General features: G+C 40.0%; 1 protein-coding gene across 15 annotated transcripts in view; it reads left to right on the top strand.

The window, feature by feature from the left end:
• CTBP1 (C-terminal binding protein 1) overlaps positions 1–15,587 on the top strand; it is a 228,920-nt gene that overhangs the window by 202,799 nt on the left and 10,534 nt on the right. For all 15 annotated transcript variants that reach the window (XM_084517286.1, XM_084517278.1, XM_084517287.1 and 12 more), the window contains 3 exons: positions 3,176–3,382; positions 9,291–9,505; positions 13,499–13,629. In XM_084517286.1, coding sequence (XP_084373412.1) covers positions 3,176–3,382; positions 9,291–9,505; positions 13,499–13,629 — 553 coding nt within the window. The remainder of the gene's footprint in view (positions 1–3,175; positions 3,383–9,290; positions 9,506–13,498; positions 13,630–15,587) is intronic.

The following is a 15,587-nucleotide window of genomic DNA, read 5'->3' as shown; positions in this document are numbered from 1 at the left end:
AAAAACCCGGAGCCATCATGAGTGTGGTTTCTGTAGAGAATCCCTGATGAGAGGAAAATCTTTGCAGGTTTGTTGGCTATTTGGGCAGGTCTCTGTGCTGGATGGTAACCTGAGCTTACAACTCAAATGTGAGGCTCAGGGGAGACCTCATTGCTTTCCACATTTACCTGAAAGGAAGCTGTGAGGAGCTGGGGGTTGGCCTCTTCTCACAGATAACCAGTGATAGGACTAGAGGGAATGGCCTCAAGTTGTGCCAGGGGAGGTTCAGGCTGGAAATGAGGAGACATTTCTGTCAGAAGGAGCAGTCAGGCGTTGGGACGGGTTGCCCAGGGAGGTGGTGGCGTCACCGTCCCTGGGGGTGTTCAAGGAAAGGTTGGGCCTGGTGCCTGGGGACATGGTTTGGTGATGACATTGATAGTAGAGTGATAGTTGGACCAGATGATCTTGGAGGTCTTTTCCAACCTTAATGATTCTATGATTGAAGCCACGGTATAGCAGACTGTGGACATTCTCATCCCTGTGGCATGGTAAACACCACATGCCTAATCAATCCTTCATTGAATCACATTGTGATTAGACTGTGAGTTACACAGTTAGGACCCATCCCATTTGTGCATTTCAGTATTTACAAAATAAAATTGTCCATTCTTTCAAAAGCCAGTAAATGCTGGAAGGCTTACAATGTAAAGTCTCTCCTAGTAGTTAGGGCCAAATGGTTGGAATTAGATACTAATGCATCGCTACTGGGACAAATCTCTTTCCATTCCTTGAATGTGCATCTCAAGGAGGTAACCCGAGAGTTAATTGCTCTTTGAAAAAGGCTTTGATTCAGTCTCGAAATACAGTACAGAGTTAGACCCTAAAGTACGACATTTTCCTGAAATTCCATAGTAACTTTTGGAGTAATTTTCAGGGAGCTTGCCGGTGAAGTTGTTACCAGTTTTTCCCGTTAAGTATTACTTTAATGTTAGTGCTTTTACTCTTCTTGAAATGGATGCAAACAGATGTTTCTTGAATAAAGCTAGATGATCTGGTCTTTTTTTTTCTTCAGTTTATTAATTGTTGAGTAGAAAATACGTATGAGTTGTAATTGTAACTGGATGCAAGTGAAATGGCAGTGAAGGGTAACACCAGTTGACTCCTGAGCTTTTCAGCATTGAACTTGTGCACAAGATCACTGAAAGCAGTGGGGAGTGGGAAAGGAGCACTGAAGCAGTTAGATATGAGAAACGAGAAGAGTACGTTATCTTTTCCTATGTGAAATGTCTCTTCTCTTCATATCATTGCCTCTGTACAGCTGCTTGTTGTGGTTTACGATACTCTTGCCTTTTCGAAATCAGCTGGTTTTAAAAGTGGGGGAAAATAGAGAATAAGAAATTTCTACAACTTATGAGAGAAATTGCCTCACCCTTTTCCCTAAAAGGGAAAACCTTTTATAGGAAGGAAGGTGTAAGGCGAGTTGAATTTCTTAGCTTCCCACATATGTAATATAACTTAAAGTCCTTTTAAACCATTTTTTTGTTGATGCCAGCCATTAGGATACATGCTTATTGAATTTGTTTTGCCATCTAAAACTCGCATTTTTGCTCCATGAAAAAGACCTTCTGAATAAACAAATGCAGCTGTTTAATGTGATGCACTTGAAGGGATTTTATGTTTCAGTCTAGTACTTTTTGTCCCATTCGTGCTCTTTTTTTTATTTTTAAAATACCGTGAGTTTCACACTGCCATTGATGTTAGCAGACTGCCAAGATTAATAATCCAGCAAATGATGCTGTTTTATCTTCGTGTAAGTCTACAGAGCAGTGACTCAGCAGAGACAAGAAAAATAGTTCTGCAGCTTCCTTCTGTTGGCTGTAGAAAGAAGGAAGGCGTTTGAATGGAAAACACAGATAAATTCAGTATAAGCTTATTATTTGTCAGATTATTGTTATTACTCTCACGGAAGAGCATGTTGGGTTTTCTTCCTTGCTTCACAAGATATACTGGTGTTAGCTGAAGACTCACTGAATACTTATTTATGTAAAACCCAAACAACTAGACAGTGAAAACAGTATTAGGGTGTTTTTTTAGTATACAAAACACTTTTTTTCTCCACCGTGAAATTACACTGTACACTGTTTGTGATCTCAGTCAGCAGGATTGGGAGCAAAAAATTAGCGGGAGCTGATGATTACAGGGAGAATGTAGTAAATAGAAAGGACACAAACTTTTTTCAAGGAAACATTTTGCTTCACTGCAGTATGTGTTCTGGAAGTACACGCTTATCCGAGAGAAACAGAATGGGGTGACTGACACGCAATTACATTTGCTGGCTGCCTGAGCTGTTTTTTGAAGTAAAAAATGGAATTTCGTGAGTCTTGGATCAGTCCACCTCCCACAGCTGTCTGTGGAAATCTGTAATGGTCTTTTTGATTCTTGATCTTGCACCTTTTTCAACTGTTAAGTCCATATCCTAATAGCTGTATTTTTGCATTACCTTTCCATACCATGCAGAAGTATTGTATTTCTGTATTGATATTTAGATGGGTTCTCTCTTTAATTTGAAGGACCAGGGAAGGACTTGGATTCTGTTTGTAGCAACTGCACAAACCCATGTGCAACAAGAAACAGATCGTTCCTCCCTGTGTTGTTACTACCCATATATGTACTGGAAATAATAGTTATCCCGTGAAGGTTTGTAAGAGTTACTTTCATTTTAAATCAATCTTTTTTATAATGTATAGATAGCTTTTGGGAGGGTATTTGCTCGGTAGTGGAAAGTAACTCATACAATGAAATGTAAACAGTGATCTTCAACCTTACTGGCTTTGTGCTGAGAGAAAGGCATATTTCCTTCTGCTATTCAAAGCACGTAGCCCAGTGTGCATGTAAAATGCTTACTAAGACATCAGCTTGGTTACTAAGCTGCCTGACATCTCGTATACTTCTGTGGTTTCAGTAGTCTGTTTGCCTTAGTTTGGAAAAACAAAAGTTAAAAAAAAAAAAAAAATCAGAACAAAACCTTTGCAAGTCTTTATGAACTGGTTTGTCATGTATTGTGTCAGGGATTGCAGTCAGAAACTTGGTATAGAAATACCTGTAAATTTAAACATCATGCTCCTGAATGGCCATCAAAAAGGAAGAAGTGAGAATTACTTGGCAACCTGGTATCCTTTCCACCCGTTCTTTGCAGGGATTGCAGTGTGTAATGTGCCAGCTGCCTCAGTAGAAGAGACGGCGGATTCTACCATGTGCCACATTCTGAACCTGTACAGACGAACCACCTGGCTTCACCAGGCTCTGCGAGAAGGCACGAGAGTACAAAGCGTCGAACAGATTCGGGAAGTGGCTTCCGGAGCTGCCAGGATCAGAGGGGAGACCTTGGGCATTATTGGATTAGGTATGTTGGCTGGTGAGGTGGTTTAATGCTCCTCGCCTCCTATTGCTTTAAAAAAATTACGAGGATTTGAGCTGTTAAAACAACACTAGTTCACTCCTTTCCATGCCAAGCATTCTGTATAATACCACTTCGTTCCTGGTGTTTATATATCTCAAATGTTTTCCCTGTAGGCATCATCATTTCCCTCAGACAACTATTTTTGCAATTTTTGCTGTTGATATTCCTCAGTTCTTTGAGCTTCTGGACATCTTTTTGCTGGTGTCAGGCACGCTGCTTGTAAGACTCCATCGCTTCCCTTTTCCAGAACAAGGATCCTGCTACACCAACCCATTGTCACCTGTATTTGTTGTATTCATCGTTTGTTGTCATATCTGGTTCTGTTTGTGCTGTTTTCCTTTTGCTGTTTTTAATATGTCTGAAAAGTGCTTGCTGCAGGAACAGCCTGCAGAGCAGTTACTTCTTGCATTTGGTTGGGCTGCATCTGAATCTGTAATTTCAGCTCAAATGAGAGGAAAAATAAATGCAAGAAAGTTTGAAATGCTTCCAGACCTAATAAAATCACCTACTTACCTCTCTGAATGTCCCTAAATGTGTTTCGGCATCTAACAGATGGACAAGCTTGCTTGAGACGAATTAATTGCTGTCTGTTACAGACGCAGAGAAGAAAAACAAGCAAGTCAGTTTCTATATAAAAATTATTCAGTCATGTGCTTGTCTTATCAAAGATCTGATGGACTGTGGATGCGATTGCCGTGGTATTCATCTGCAGGAATTAATAATACGATTTTGACAACAGGGCATCATACTTTAATGACTGTTCCAGTTACACATTGCTGTCAGATATTTCAAGCCATGAACTCTTACTTTTTGGAATCTGAAAATGCTTGGCGTTACGTACCACTCGTTTGAACGAGTGCACAAGGCAATAGAAAGCGTCTTCACACTTAAAGAACAGCCTTTAAAATGTGACTTTCAAGGAGCTAGTCATGAAGTTGCTTGCTCAAATCTATACCCGTGTATTAATGCATCTCATTTAAACGCGATTATTGCAGTCGCAGTCACAGCATCTGTACATAAATAATAGACAAATCACCTGCCGTGTTTTAAAAATGGAAATACGCATCAAGTTTTTGAACCTTAAGTCTTCGCTTACATGCTATGTGCTAATTTGCTGGAGACATCTGTCCTGTTGGCATTGTGTTTATTGTGTTACGCTTTAATTCCAGGCTGAGCTGAGAAAAAAGCCTTCATTTATTACTGAATTTCTTAAATGAGTTTTCTGTGTGCTGTTTTTGTTGCGAATGACTGGAAAGTATAGAGAAACAATTTGGATAATCAGATTGCCAGTATGTATGTAATGCTGCATGAGGTGCTAAGGGTTTTTTATTGCTTTTGTTTTGTTTCTGTTTGTTGGTGTTTTTTTTTTTTTAAAGATGCCTTTTGTGTGCGTGGCATAGTAAAAGGCTGGTAAATTCTGGTTTTAAAGGTACACTTCTGTTGCAGTTATTAACCAGCAATTTTCTGCAGTCTCTGTTCCTTTTTCTTTTCCTACAATGGAATATTCACAGCTTTTAAAGTGAGTATTTTAAAGTTTTGAACATATCCACTGCTTGGTTTTGCACATGTATGTGAATATGCCCAGCGTTGTGACTCTGAGCTCCTGTTCTAACAAACTCCGATATAGATGGGTATTTATGAAGAAGTCTTAGAAGCAGTCTTAGAAGACATGGAAACACAGCTATGCTGGATTTAGCATTTGGGCACTTGAGATGCTTAGACTTTGACATACTCCCTTCCCTGTTCCAGATCACTACAAGAGGGTAGCTATCTCTAGTTTTAATCTAAAATGTGTATTTACAGCCATGTTCAACAGACTGTTGCCCTTAGGTTATGTTTCTCTACTAGTGGCCTCTTCCCACATCTGTAGTTTTGCCTCAATTTCTAATTGTCTTATTAGGATGTGTCAGCATCAGAGCAGCTGAACCACTAAGAGGCTATGAAGCGAACGTAGCACATACAAAACTGTTCTCATCTTTTGTTCCTAAGTCCTGCTTCTTTCCTCCAGCTTTGTGTAGTGTCCTTTTGTGTTAACACACTTCTGAGATCATCCCTTATCTCAGCCCCAGCTATGTTGTGCTCTTGTCTTAAACTTGTGGTCTATTCGGCAGTGTGTTGCATAAATTGCATCACTTTGCTGCTGCAGCACCTCAATCCAGACCTTCACATCTGTTCCTGGGCATTTTTTGTAGTTTTTATTTTTATTTTTAGCCAAAGATAAGCATCCCAGCTCTTGCCTATCTCTGTGCTAGGGAACGACTACGTCATTCTCTCCAAAGCTCCAACTACTCACTTCCTTATCCACTGGTCTAGCCAAGCTTCATGACTCACTTGCCTTTTTCTTTCCATCACCCACTCTCTTTTCTTTGCCTCCTCTCATGCATATTCCTGCTTTGACACTTGGTCTATCCTGCTTAATCCTATTACTCAGTGCTCCTCCTTTAAAGTTAACCCCATCTCTCATCCTCTGCTTGTACTGGAGATAAGCAAAGACTCAACTACATAATGCCCCCTTCATGTGCTTGTTGGATACCATCCGTCATTGTTCTGTTGTTTGGTTAGCCTCTGGGTTCCTCAGGGCAGAGCCTGTGTTTCTTTCTGTCCTTCTGAAGTGTGTGATTCTCTGAGCCTAACATAAATAATAATATCACATCATCCAACAGCTGTCTTTGTCACTTCTAGTCTTTATTACTACCCAGTGCCCCATATTTCAAGCGATGCGTCACAAGCTTTGCAAGCTTGGATAGGAAGCCCTGCACTGAAAAAAAAGCTACCTTTTCACCTTTTATCTAGGCAGTTAGGTTGTGGGTATTTTTGTTGTGTGTTTTTTTTTTTTTTTTAAACAATATTTATGAGCAGCAGCATGTAAGTACTTGGATGAGTAGATAGCTAGAGCTGGTTCTGCTGTAAGGATGATTTTGCAGCAGCGAAGGCTGTGAAATCACACTCCCTTCCTCTTCCTTCCCAGTTACAAATGCTGGTGACTAATAGCTAATGCATTTCCTCGCTCAGAAGAGGTGAAATTCTTCCAGATCCATTTGACAGTGCATCATAATCAGCGTTCATCACTCCGTTTGTCTTTCCTCACCTGCTGTGTTGTCTCACTGGTTCCACATCCTGACTAGACGCTGGCCAAGGCACCGATCAGCATGTCAGACAGTGAGCTTTGAGCTGGGTGGCATTGCCATGCAATAAATGTGGCACCCCTAGCAGTCCTACGAGCTCATCTGATGTGCTCACCAGGAGATGTAACAAAAAGGCACGCTCCACGAAGCAAACCATGTATCAGAGATCTCCAGAAGGGATTAAAAATTGCCCAGATTCCCCACAGCTGTTGCAAAGAGCTGCTAATTGTGAGCACTTCTTATTTCCATGGAAGTCTACAGGCACCTCATCAACATTTCCACGGTACCGAGGGCATTTAATAAAACTGTGTAATACCAGAATAGAGGCAGGCTCTTTGCCCAGGGGCTGGGTGGAAATCTTTGACAACTGCAGCTCCTATATTGTTGTGCTTGGACCAGGTTCGTGTCGAGGTCAGGATCAGAGGCCTTGCAAACTAGGACACTGGGGGGAAGTCGCTGAGTCTGACTAACAGGAGACCCATGAGTTTCTGGTGTCTCTCTCTTCACACTGCTGGTTTGACTGGAGTGAAGAATGGGCTTTGCAAGAACCTTATATAAATATCTTTGTCTGAAATAGGCTTGGGTCATTTTTGCATTCCTGCAGCTGTATGGAGAGTGCATTTTGTGCATCCTTCCTGTATCACAGACCAAGAAGTTCATTTAATATTTTGTATTTCTGAATTTACCTCTCCTCGGAAGCACCCAAGTCTCGTCTGTATTCATAGCAGTTATATATGCTCCTCAGGTAAAGTTGCCTTGAAGGTGGATGCTTTTTGAACTGGTCCCTTCTTGCAGTGCTCAGGAAGATTTTTAGCCTCCCCTTGTGCCCAGAAGAGTCGCATGTAATAAAAGTCTTTCAGAGCAGGATGAAAACTCAGAGGTGTGCAGTTGGCTGCAGTTTAAAAGGAATTGGCAGTTTACAAATGTCCAGCTGTCTGTTTGTGTAAGGACTATGACTAAATATGAATTGTCATTTATGGAGGATTTTATCTCATAAAGTATTTGTAATATGACGATGCTCGCTATGTGATTCCTGAGTGATTCAAAAGGAAACTGAGCACATTTAAGAGTGTTTTTAGTATATTGGCCAGGCTGCAATGAATGGAAAGTGTAGGTTTAAATGGAGAAGCTGTTGTAAGAGATTTCTCTGCCGTGAATCCCCTCAGGTATTGATGTTGTAAAGAGTGCGAAAAAGAACAGATGACAGAACGTCGCATGTGAAAATGAATGGAGCTAGAGTAAAAGCGATCTGCTAGCTTAAAAAAAAAAAAAAAAAAAAAAAAAAAGATTGTTTACAGTTGTGTGACTGGTTTCCTGAGCTGTGAACATGCCAAAATCTGAAAATAATAGTGTTTGTGCTGAAAATAGTCTTAGTAATGTTTTTTAAAAAAAAAACAGCTTGAAAAACAAACAAATAACATGTACGCAGGTACTGAAATAAAATATCTTGAAGAGCTTTTTAAGTTGGTGTCCCCAAAGAAAAGCAGACAGCCCCCATCAGATTGACACGCTGTTTAATATTCCAAGCACATCTGTTCCTAAGCACTGCAGAACAACTGAGTTCAGGTTAAATGATCAACAAAAACCCTTTCTTCTTGTGGCTTCTTAAGTTTATTGAAAGAGAAACTGAAAAGCACAGGGAAATCCCTTCAAGCACAATTGGAAAGATACAGGGTTTCCCTGTGTTAATTCGGTTCTTTTTTAGAGCAAGCTCAGATGTTACAAAGGAAAACTCGTTGACTTTCTTTTTTTTCAAATGAGACGTGGTTATTATGGTCTATCTAGTGGCTGATACTCTTGAAATGTCTTTATCTAATATTTGTAATACCCTACTGCGTGTAGTCGTCTAAACTGAAGAGTTTTTATCCTCATTCTTCAAAATATCCTTACTCAATGAATATACTTGCTCCTTTTCTGTGTTTTACTGGTAGTGTTTCAAAGGGAAATACACACCTCCTGATACACATCCCCATGGAGTCATGCCCAAAAAGCAATTTTGAACACGAGCTCTCTAAAATAATACGACAGTAAGGAAAGATGAACAGGGAAAAGCTAAGGGAATTGTGAATGATGAATGGTACTGCACTCTTCTTAACTAGGTGCCTTGTGATGGACTGCATTTATTTATGATTTAAGGAAATGGGTACAGAATTTTTAAAAGCTTCAAATGACAGGATCCTTACAGGCATTTTAGTGCTGAAAGGATGTTACTCAAAATGAAAGAAAATGCTAGTGCAGAAAGGAGATCCTATGTGCTGAGAATCACTCAGCTTCAGATTAAACAAATTATCTTTTATTGCATCCATTTTTGAGGATTAATTTTATAGCTTTTTATTAAAGCCAGCTGGTCCGACATGGGTAAGAATAAGTCCTTGGCAGGATGTGTTCGCAAGCAGTAGTGTTTTACCATAAACAGGCCCAGCAGGCAGGCCCTTGTATTACACAGATTAGTGCAGATTACGTGGCATCTTCTGGCACTTCACATCCCTGGTTGCAAAAGGTGCAGACCTGCTTTGTTTGGAGCAAGGCTGCGTGAAGCAGTCCCGATGTAACGTTACTCATCTCAACGAGGATTTCGAGTGGGATGGGAGACGCCTCTGTTTTATCCCCTTCCAGTTGCTGTACAAAATGGTATCACTCGATGGAAGTGTTCGCAGTGGGAAGGAGGAGGGTGCTTTACACCAGCTGCTTCACATCTGTTCTCATTCCATCTCTTCTTGTTGCAGGGCGTGTTGGGCAAGCAGTAGCACTACGTGCCAAAGCTTTTGGCTTCAGTGTGATTTTTTATGACCCATACCTCTCAGATGGCATGGAGCGTGCTCTGGGACTGCAGCGGGTGAGCACTTTGCAGGACCTGCTGTTCCACAGTGACTGTGTTACCCTGCACTGCAACTTGAACGAACACAATCATCACCTTATTAACGACTTCACTATAAAGCAGGTAATAATCGCTGTGCGTGCCCTCCGCACAGGTGCCGGTGGCTGACACTGTACAGAGTTGCTTTATGTAAACGTGCAGATTCTCATTTGAAAGCAATTTCCCTTTTCCTACGTTGAAATTAAGCAGGTTTATAACTGACTGGGAGATAGCTGGTGCCTTATGTATCGTTGCTTTTCTTGTCTGTTTTCCTCAGTAACATTGCACTCGTGGAAATAACGTGCTCTTCTCCATGTTGTTTGGATTTAATGAAGTTGTGTTTATGCACTTTTTTCCTCTGTCTTCTGGTAGCTACCTCCTTTACCTAGACCTGCAGGTAGCAATTCTGTCTTTCACTCCCTCGGCTGGGATGGTCAGGCAGAACGGAAGGATTGTGACTAAATGCCGCCCCCCTGTGCTCAGTGCCGAGGCTTGCAGAGCACTTCCCAGGTCGATCACTTTTCCAACATCGCATTATTTGGGAAAATTAATCCTGTTTGAATTAGTCCCAAACTCTCCCTAAAGCTTTAGGTAATATTAAAATCACTTCAGAATGTAGGCGTGTAGAAACTGCTCCACTGCAGGCTAATTCAACAGTAAGCTTTTTGTTAAATCTCCAGGTTCCGACTCCAACCTCAGCATAGTTAACAGTAGGAAATAAAACATAGATATAAAGGTGTAGATAGTGTGCAGGAAAGAAATCCTAATGATACAGTAACTGATTTTTTATTTTTATGTTCATTATACATGTAGTATATCCATGTATTGGTTACAGTAACAGTTGCACTCTTTTGCAGTAAAATCATGGCTTGGTTTCTGAGAAGTAGTTTGAACCTACTGCTCTTGAACTTTAGAACTGAAGCAATTACTGAATGTGTTACATATACGTCTGATGATATCATGTGTCTTGATTTGAGAGTTGAGGGACATTGCAGACCCATCCCAATGTAAAATCAGGGCTTGGGATTTAAAACTTCAAAAAGTCATAAATTTAAAATGCAGATCACTCAGACAACTGAGCTCTGTCGCCCTGCCCTGAAGATTCTCTTTCTTCTCCGCTGATACATTACGCTGTATATTTTTTATATGGTTAGATGGCCAGACATCTGAACCCAAACAGAACTGCACTGAATTCAGCAGCACCAGTTAGAGGCTTAGCAGCAGTCACTGTCGTGGGCTGTGAAACTTGGGCCAGTTTATCACAGCAAGTTTTTAGGCAGAGGTGGATAAATGGGATCAGCTCTGGAGAGTGCTTAGTGCATTAATCAGAGAAGCAAACAGAAGAAGAGGTTAAAAGTGAGTGATACCATCTGAAATGAAATGCATATAATAAAACCTGTACTGGGAAGGATATCGTAAGCATTTATCTTGCTACTTCTTGTCCTTTATTTAGAAGCTTAGGTTAAAGTGTTAGTTTTTGCTTTGGATAGAAGTTTGGATGAAGCACTCTGTTTCGTAACAGCTGATGTGAATGTTACCCAGCACTGAAAACCAGAAAATCTGACTACCTCAGATCATTCTTGATTGCTTGGTTTGTGTAGACCAGATCTTCTGAATATCTATTGAAAAGAGCAGAACAGCTTTTTGAGGCTGCCAGATGCTGGAGTTGCTCTGAAATTTTTAGAGCACATCGCATGCCACTTTTACCCACTATTGCATGTTCACGTAATAACCAGGTTTTAAACAAATTGTGGAGAAGCATGGTGCATCTTACAAAATAGTTTGGGTTGGAAAAGACTTTAAAGATCATTAATTCCAACGCCCCTGCCTTGGGCAGGGACACCTTCCACTAGACCAGGCAAACTCATTTCCCTAAAGACCCACCCTGAATTTTTTTCAGAATCAGAAATCACATAGCCTTAAAATGTCTTCGAAAATTTGGTGCCAGTCTTCTCTTTCAGTGGCCTTTCCCTTTAATTAGTCAATGTTCTGCCTAACCTTGTAGTCCCAGAGCAGCTCAGAGAAGCGTTTCAAGCTTGTGTTTTTGAACCCATGGTAATCAAGCGCTCTTAAGAGAAACTGAGCTCATTTCAGTTCTACAAATTGGAGAAGATGATGCTGCAATTAAACACAATACGCTTTTAAAGCAGCTCTGCAGGTTTAATGCAGGTGAATACTAACAGCTGTCAGCAGTTCTGGCTGTGACATTCTCTTTCAAGCTTCCACCCATTGTAAGGGTCACCTCCAGCTGCATCCACCCTTCTGGTTTGTCGTGAGTCACGTAGTTCATTCCCACTAGAATGCATTTGTGTGTCCATGTTCTGTTTGATTTGGGCTTGCCTTAGTACTAGCTTTAGAGTTTTGTAAATAATCCCAAAAACTTCAGGTTCTTATGGATGGACAGAAGATTTTAACAGGGCTCACTGATGAAAATTTTCAAGTTCTTCAAAGCGCATATAAATGCACTAGGCTATACTTAAACCTCAAAATCACCCTTCCATTTCCAAGAACACAGAAATAGGAAGTCAGTACAAGCTCCCACAAGCCTACGTGCCATGTCTGTGTAGCAGGTGTGATTGCTAGTTGGGTGAGCCCTCCTGTGCTAGATTTAATCTAGTTCTCACAGCTTTCTAACTGAGTGGAGATGCAGTGATGGCTCCATCAGGAACGCCTTATTGTTGCAAGACCAACTTAAGGTCATGCCACCATTTCCTCACAGCACAAATTCCCAAGTTGATTGCATAAAACTGAAGTATCCCTTAATTCCACTGTAAATGGACTTTGGTTTTGCTATACAGACCAATAAATGTTCTCCTTTAAGCCCAAGTCTCTGCAAATGGGGAGAGGCAGGGACAGATGAAAGCTAGTGAGTTGGCCAGTAAAATATGTTTTCTTTTTTTTTCTTCAAACTTCACTGCAAGCATATGCATGTTAATTGTTTAATATATCCAATGAGCTCATGTAAAAAAAATTCTTGTAGCTGACTTTCATCCAAACCTCCTTGTTGTTCATGAATTTGGCATTTTGAATCCCTTTCAGAGAAAGGAGCCATTTACATAAGCTTCGGTTTGCTGTGTAGGCTTTAAGTAGTTGATGTGGTGTCAAAATGTTGGAGTTTTCTTCTTCTTACGGTGAGAGATGGAGTCAGTTCAAAATGGGATTTTTATCCTTCATCTTCATCATGGTTCCTGCTCTTCATACGCTTACCTTCGTATATTTAAATGTTTCTGAGATCAGAAGCTGTGTATGAGATAACTGCTAAAAGATGAAGCATTAGGGTGGCTGGAAGCAAGATGTAGGATTTCTTTTTTTTCCGTACCATCTCTCTTATTTAAACTTCCACTTTGTTTTTATGTTGTGGATATATTGTGGTATAAATTCTTGTAGTTCTCCCCACACAGTGTCATCTACAATGCTAATCTGCACAATGCACAACACAGCTTCTCTCCTGGGCACACAGCATTCTCAACCAAATTCATTTTCATGCCTTTTAACTGTATAACGTAAGAATCCTTTAGACCTTTATTTCAAAAGTCTTATGGGGAGGAGGAAGCTGAAGTCACAACAATAAATAAAACATAGGTCTACTGTGTTTTGGCAACTAAAGGGAAAAGTGTTTGAAAATCCAAAAGCGCTGATTTTTCTGAAAAATTCATACAGGCTTTTATTTGTGTGAAAGTTTAAAACCACAAAATATGAATTTGTTTAAGAATGTACTGTAGTTTCTGTCTCATGCAATTTCACAGTGGAATAAAAAGGCATAAAATGATCTGTCCGTTTCATATGCACAGTTGTATCTTTTGATCATGTTACTGCACAATATATGAAACAACGCTTCTATAAAAAGACACTACTTAAAAGAAACAAGGTTATTAAATGCTGTGAAATAGCATTTTATGTTAGAAGCATCACATTGTGTGGTACTTTCCAATGGAAAGGGAAGACAACTGTTACAGGTTAAATCAGCTGAATAGCCTTTGTTGTATTGGATGCTTCTTTTGAGTAAAAAAAATAATGCCACAACGATTTTATTTCATTTATTTTTATTTCATCATTCTTGTTTTTAACTTTCCCTAGATGAGACAAGGGGCTTTCCTGGTCAACACAGCTCGAGGTGGGTTAGTAGACGAAAAAGCACTTGCACAGGCCCTGAAGGAAGGAAGGATACGAGGGGCAGCCTTAGATGTACATGAGTCAGAACCATTCAGGTGCTTTTCCTTTTCTTTTCTTTTTATTTTGTTCACTTTCTTATTTTTAAGTCGTAGTGCATGATACGATCAACAGCAACAAGTAAATGAGTTTTCCCTTCATTTGGTAGCTAAATACTCCTTAGTAAAGCAACATGAATCTGCGCAGCACTGGACTAATGCAAAAGTAGATGGAGCTTGTGTATATTGTCAGAAGTGAAAAAATGACACCCAAGATTAATGCCTTTTTTAAAATAAAATAAAAATGCAATGGGTTTATTCAGTAGAAGTATCAGGGACACAAGTTCTAGTGCTGGGCACAGAATTGTGTCCTGGCTTTGAGAGGAAGTGTTCCTTTGTTGTTGATGAAACTCCAGAGGTAACTAATGATGATGTCTGAACAGGCTTTCAGAAGGCAAAGGGTTGAGCTTTGGTGTGAGAAACAAGTACTTTATGACACCTTTCTGGAGGAAAAAGCATGATTTCTGTCCAACTTCCCTCTTCAGGAAGGCCATAAACATACCAGGTTGAAAAAAAAAAAAAAAAAAAAAAAAAAAGTAAAGAAAGGTGGTGAGAGTTCAGGCCTGTTTTTTTTTTACCCTTTCTCTTTGTCAGGAGAGCAGTAACTGCTGTCATTAGCAGAGCTGGTAGCACTGGCCTTACTTTTCTGAAAGACACTGAGTATCTCCAGTGTTTTGGGCAGAAATGTACCACTCCCAAAGTGGCATTGGTATTCTGATACCAGCACTGCTAAACAGCAACGAGCCTTGTTTATATGTCCTGGAATTTTGAGCCTGACTTTGAATTATGAGAATAGACTGCACTAGCTTATAGTGCTTGTATGTGGCAAGCCTTTTTCGGATGCTCAGTCTGGGCAGGGAGAAATGTTAATTTTAACAGAAACCATCCATGTAGGTTTTTGAAGAGGAACGGATTCAAGACCCGAGGGCAGGTTGTGAAGACTGGAGAGAGGACAGTCTCTCTTGAATCAGCTTGCAAGAGGCGAATAGAACACTAAAAAAAATTGCAACAGTGTCCTTATAGATAGAATTTTGTTATCTGCTGAGACACAATGCCACATCACAAATATTTAATTTTATTTATGCATACCCTGCATTCATGTACTTCTAAATGTGGTCATTACAATGCAGTAGTGCTGTGCAAAGCTGGAGTCTAACAGCTCAAGAGACTTTCTGAGATACACATTCTTCACAATTCAGATCTCAGATCTGCACAAGCAGACCTTTGCACCTGTAGGAAGCCCCATTTACTGCATGGAGATGCCATCTGCAGAGATTCAGTTGCAGGATTACAGCCACAATTTCCTTTGGCTTCAGTGCTGCATGTCTATCTGAGCGCAGCATGCACCTCTTTATTCAAGAGTTTTGCCAAATATTCTGATGTTTATTAAACTCCGAATGTAATCTATAATTTTATGAATTCCTACCAACTTTGAATATACACTTTTGTCTTAAAATACTTGTTCTACAGTTGTTGCAGCTGACTGTAAAATTATTAAAACTGAAAATAGGTAGGAGGAGCAAGTTTCCACTATTTTCAGTTTTTTTACTTTGATTTTGTGATAGCACCTTATTCATTGCTTTCCCTGGAAATCAATCCATCATGTAAATTTCCTTCTTTCTTCGGAGTTTCTATACAGAACAGGAAAGAAACAAATAGTTTAAAATAACAGAACAAATACATGAATTATCAAAAAGTTGAGGATTCTGATTGATAAGCTTGTATAAACGTGCAAATAATTGTTAGATGTATTTTTTAATGACTAAGTGTCAGACCTTTGAGATAGCAAAGTTAGTGCAATAAAAGTAAAACTGATGGATGGACAAACAGAGTGGCATCCTGAATTGATTTAGGTCTTGCTTCATGCATTTCTGCACGAGTACTGGAATGGCAGTGGCTGTAGTTAGCAATAAGCGCATTGGACAGAAGCTGATATTGCTGCTAGTGCTACTTTACCT

The sequence above is a fragment of the Aythya ferina genome (genome assembly GCF_964211825.1).
Source record: "Aythya ferina genome assembly, chromosome: 4".
Classification (NCBI taxonomy): domain Eukaryota; kingdom Metazoa; phylum Chordata; class Aves; order Anseriformes; family Anatidae; genus Aythya; species Aythya ferina.
Note: the sequence above shows the minus strand (reverse complement) of the source record. Positions and strands in the feature narration are given on the sequence as shown.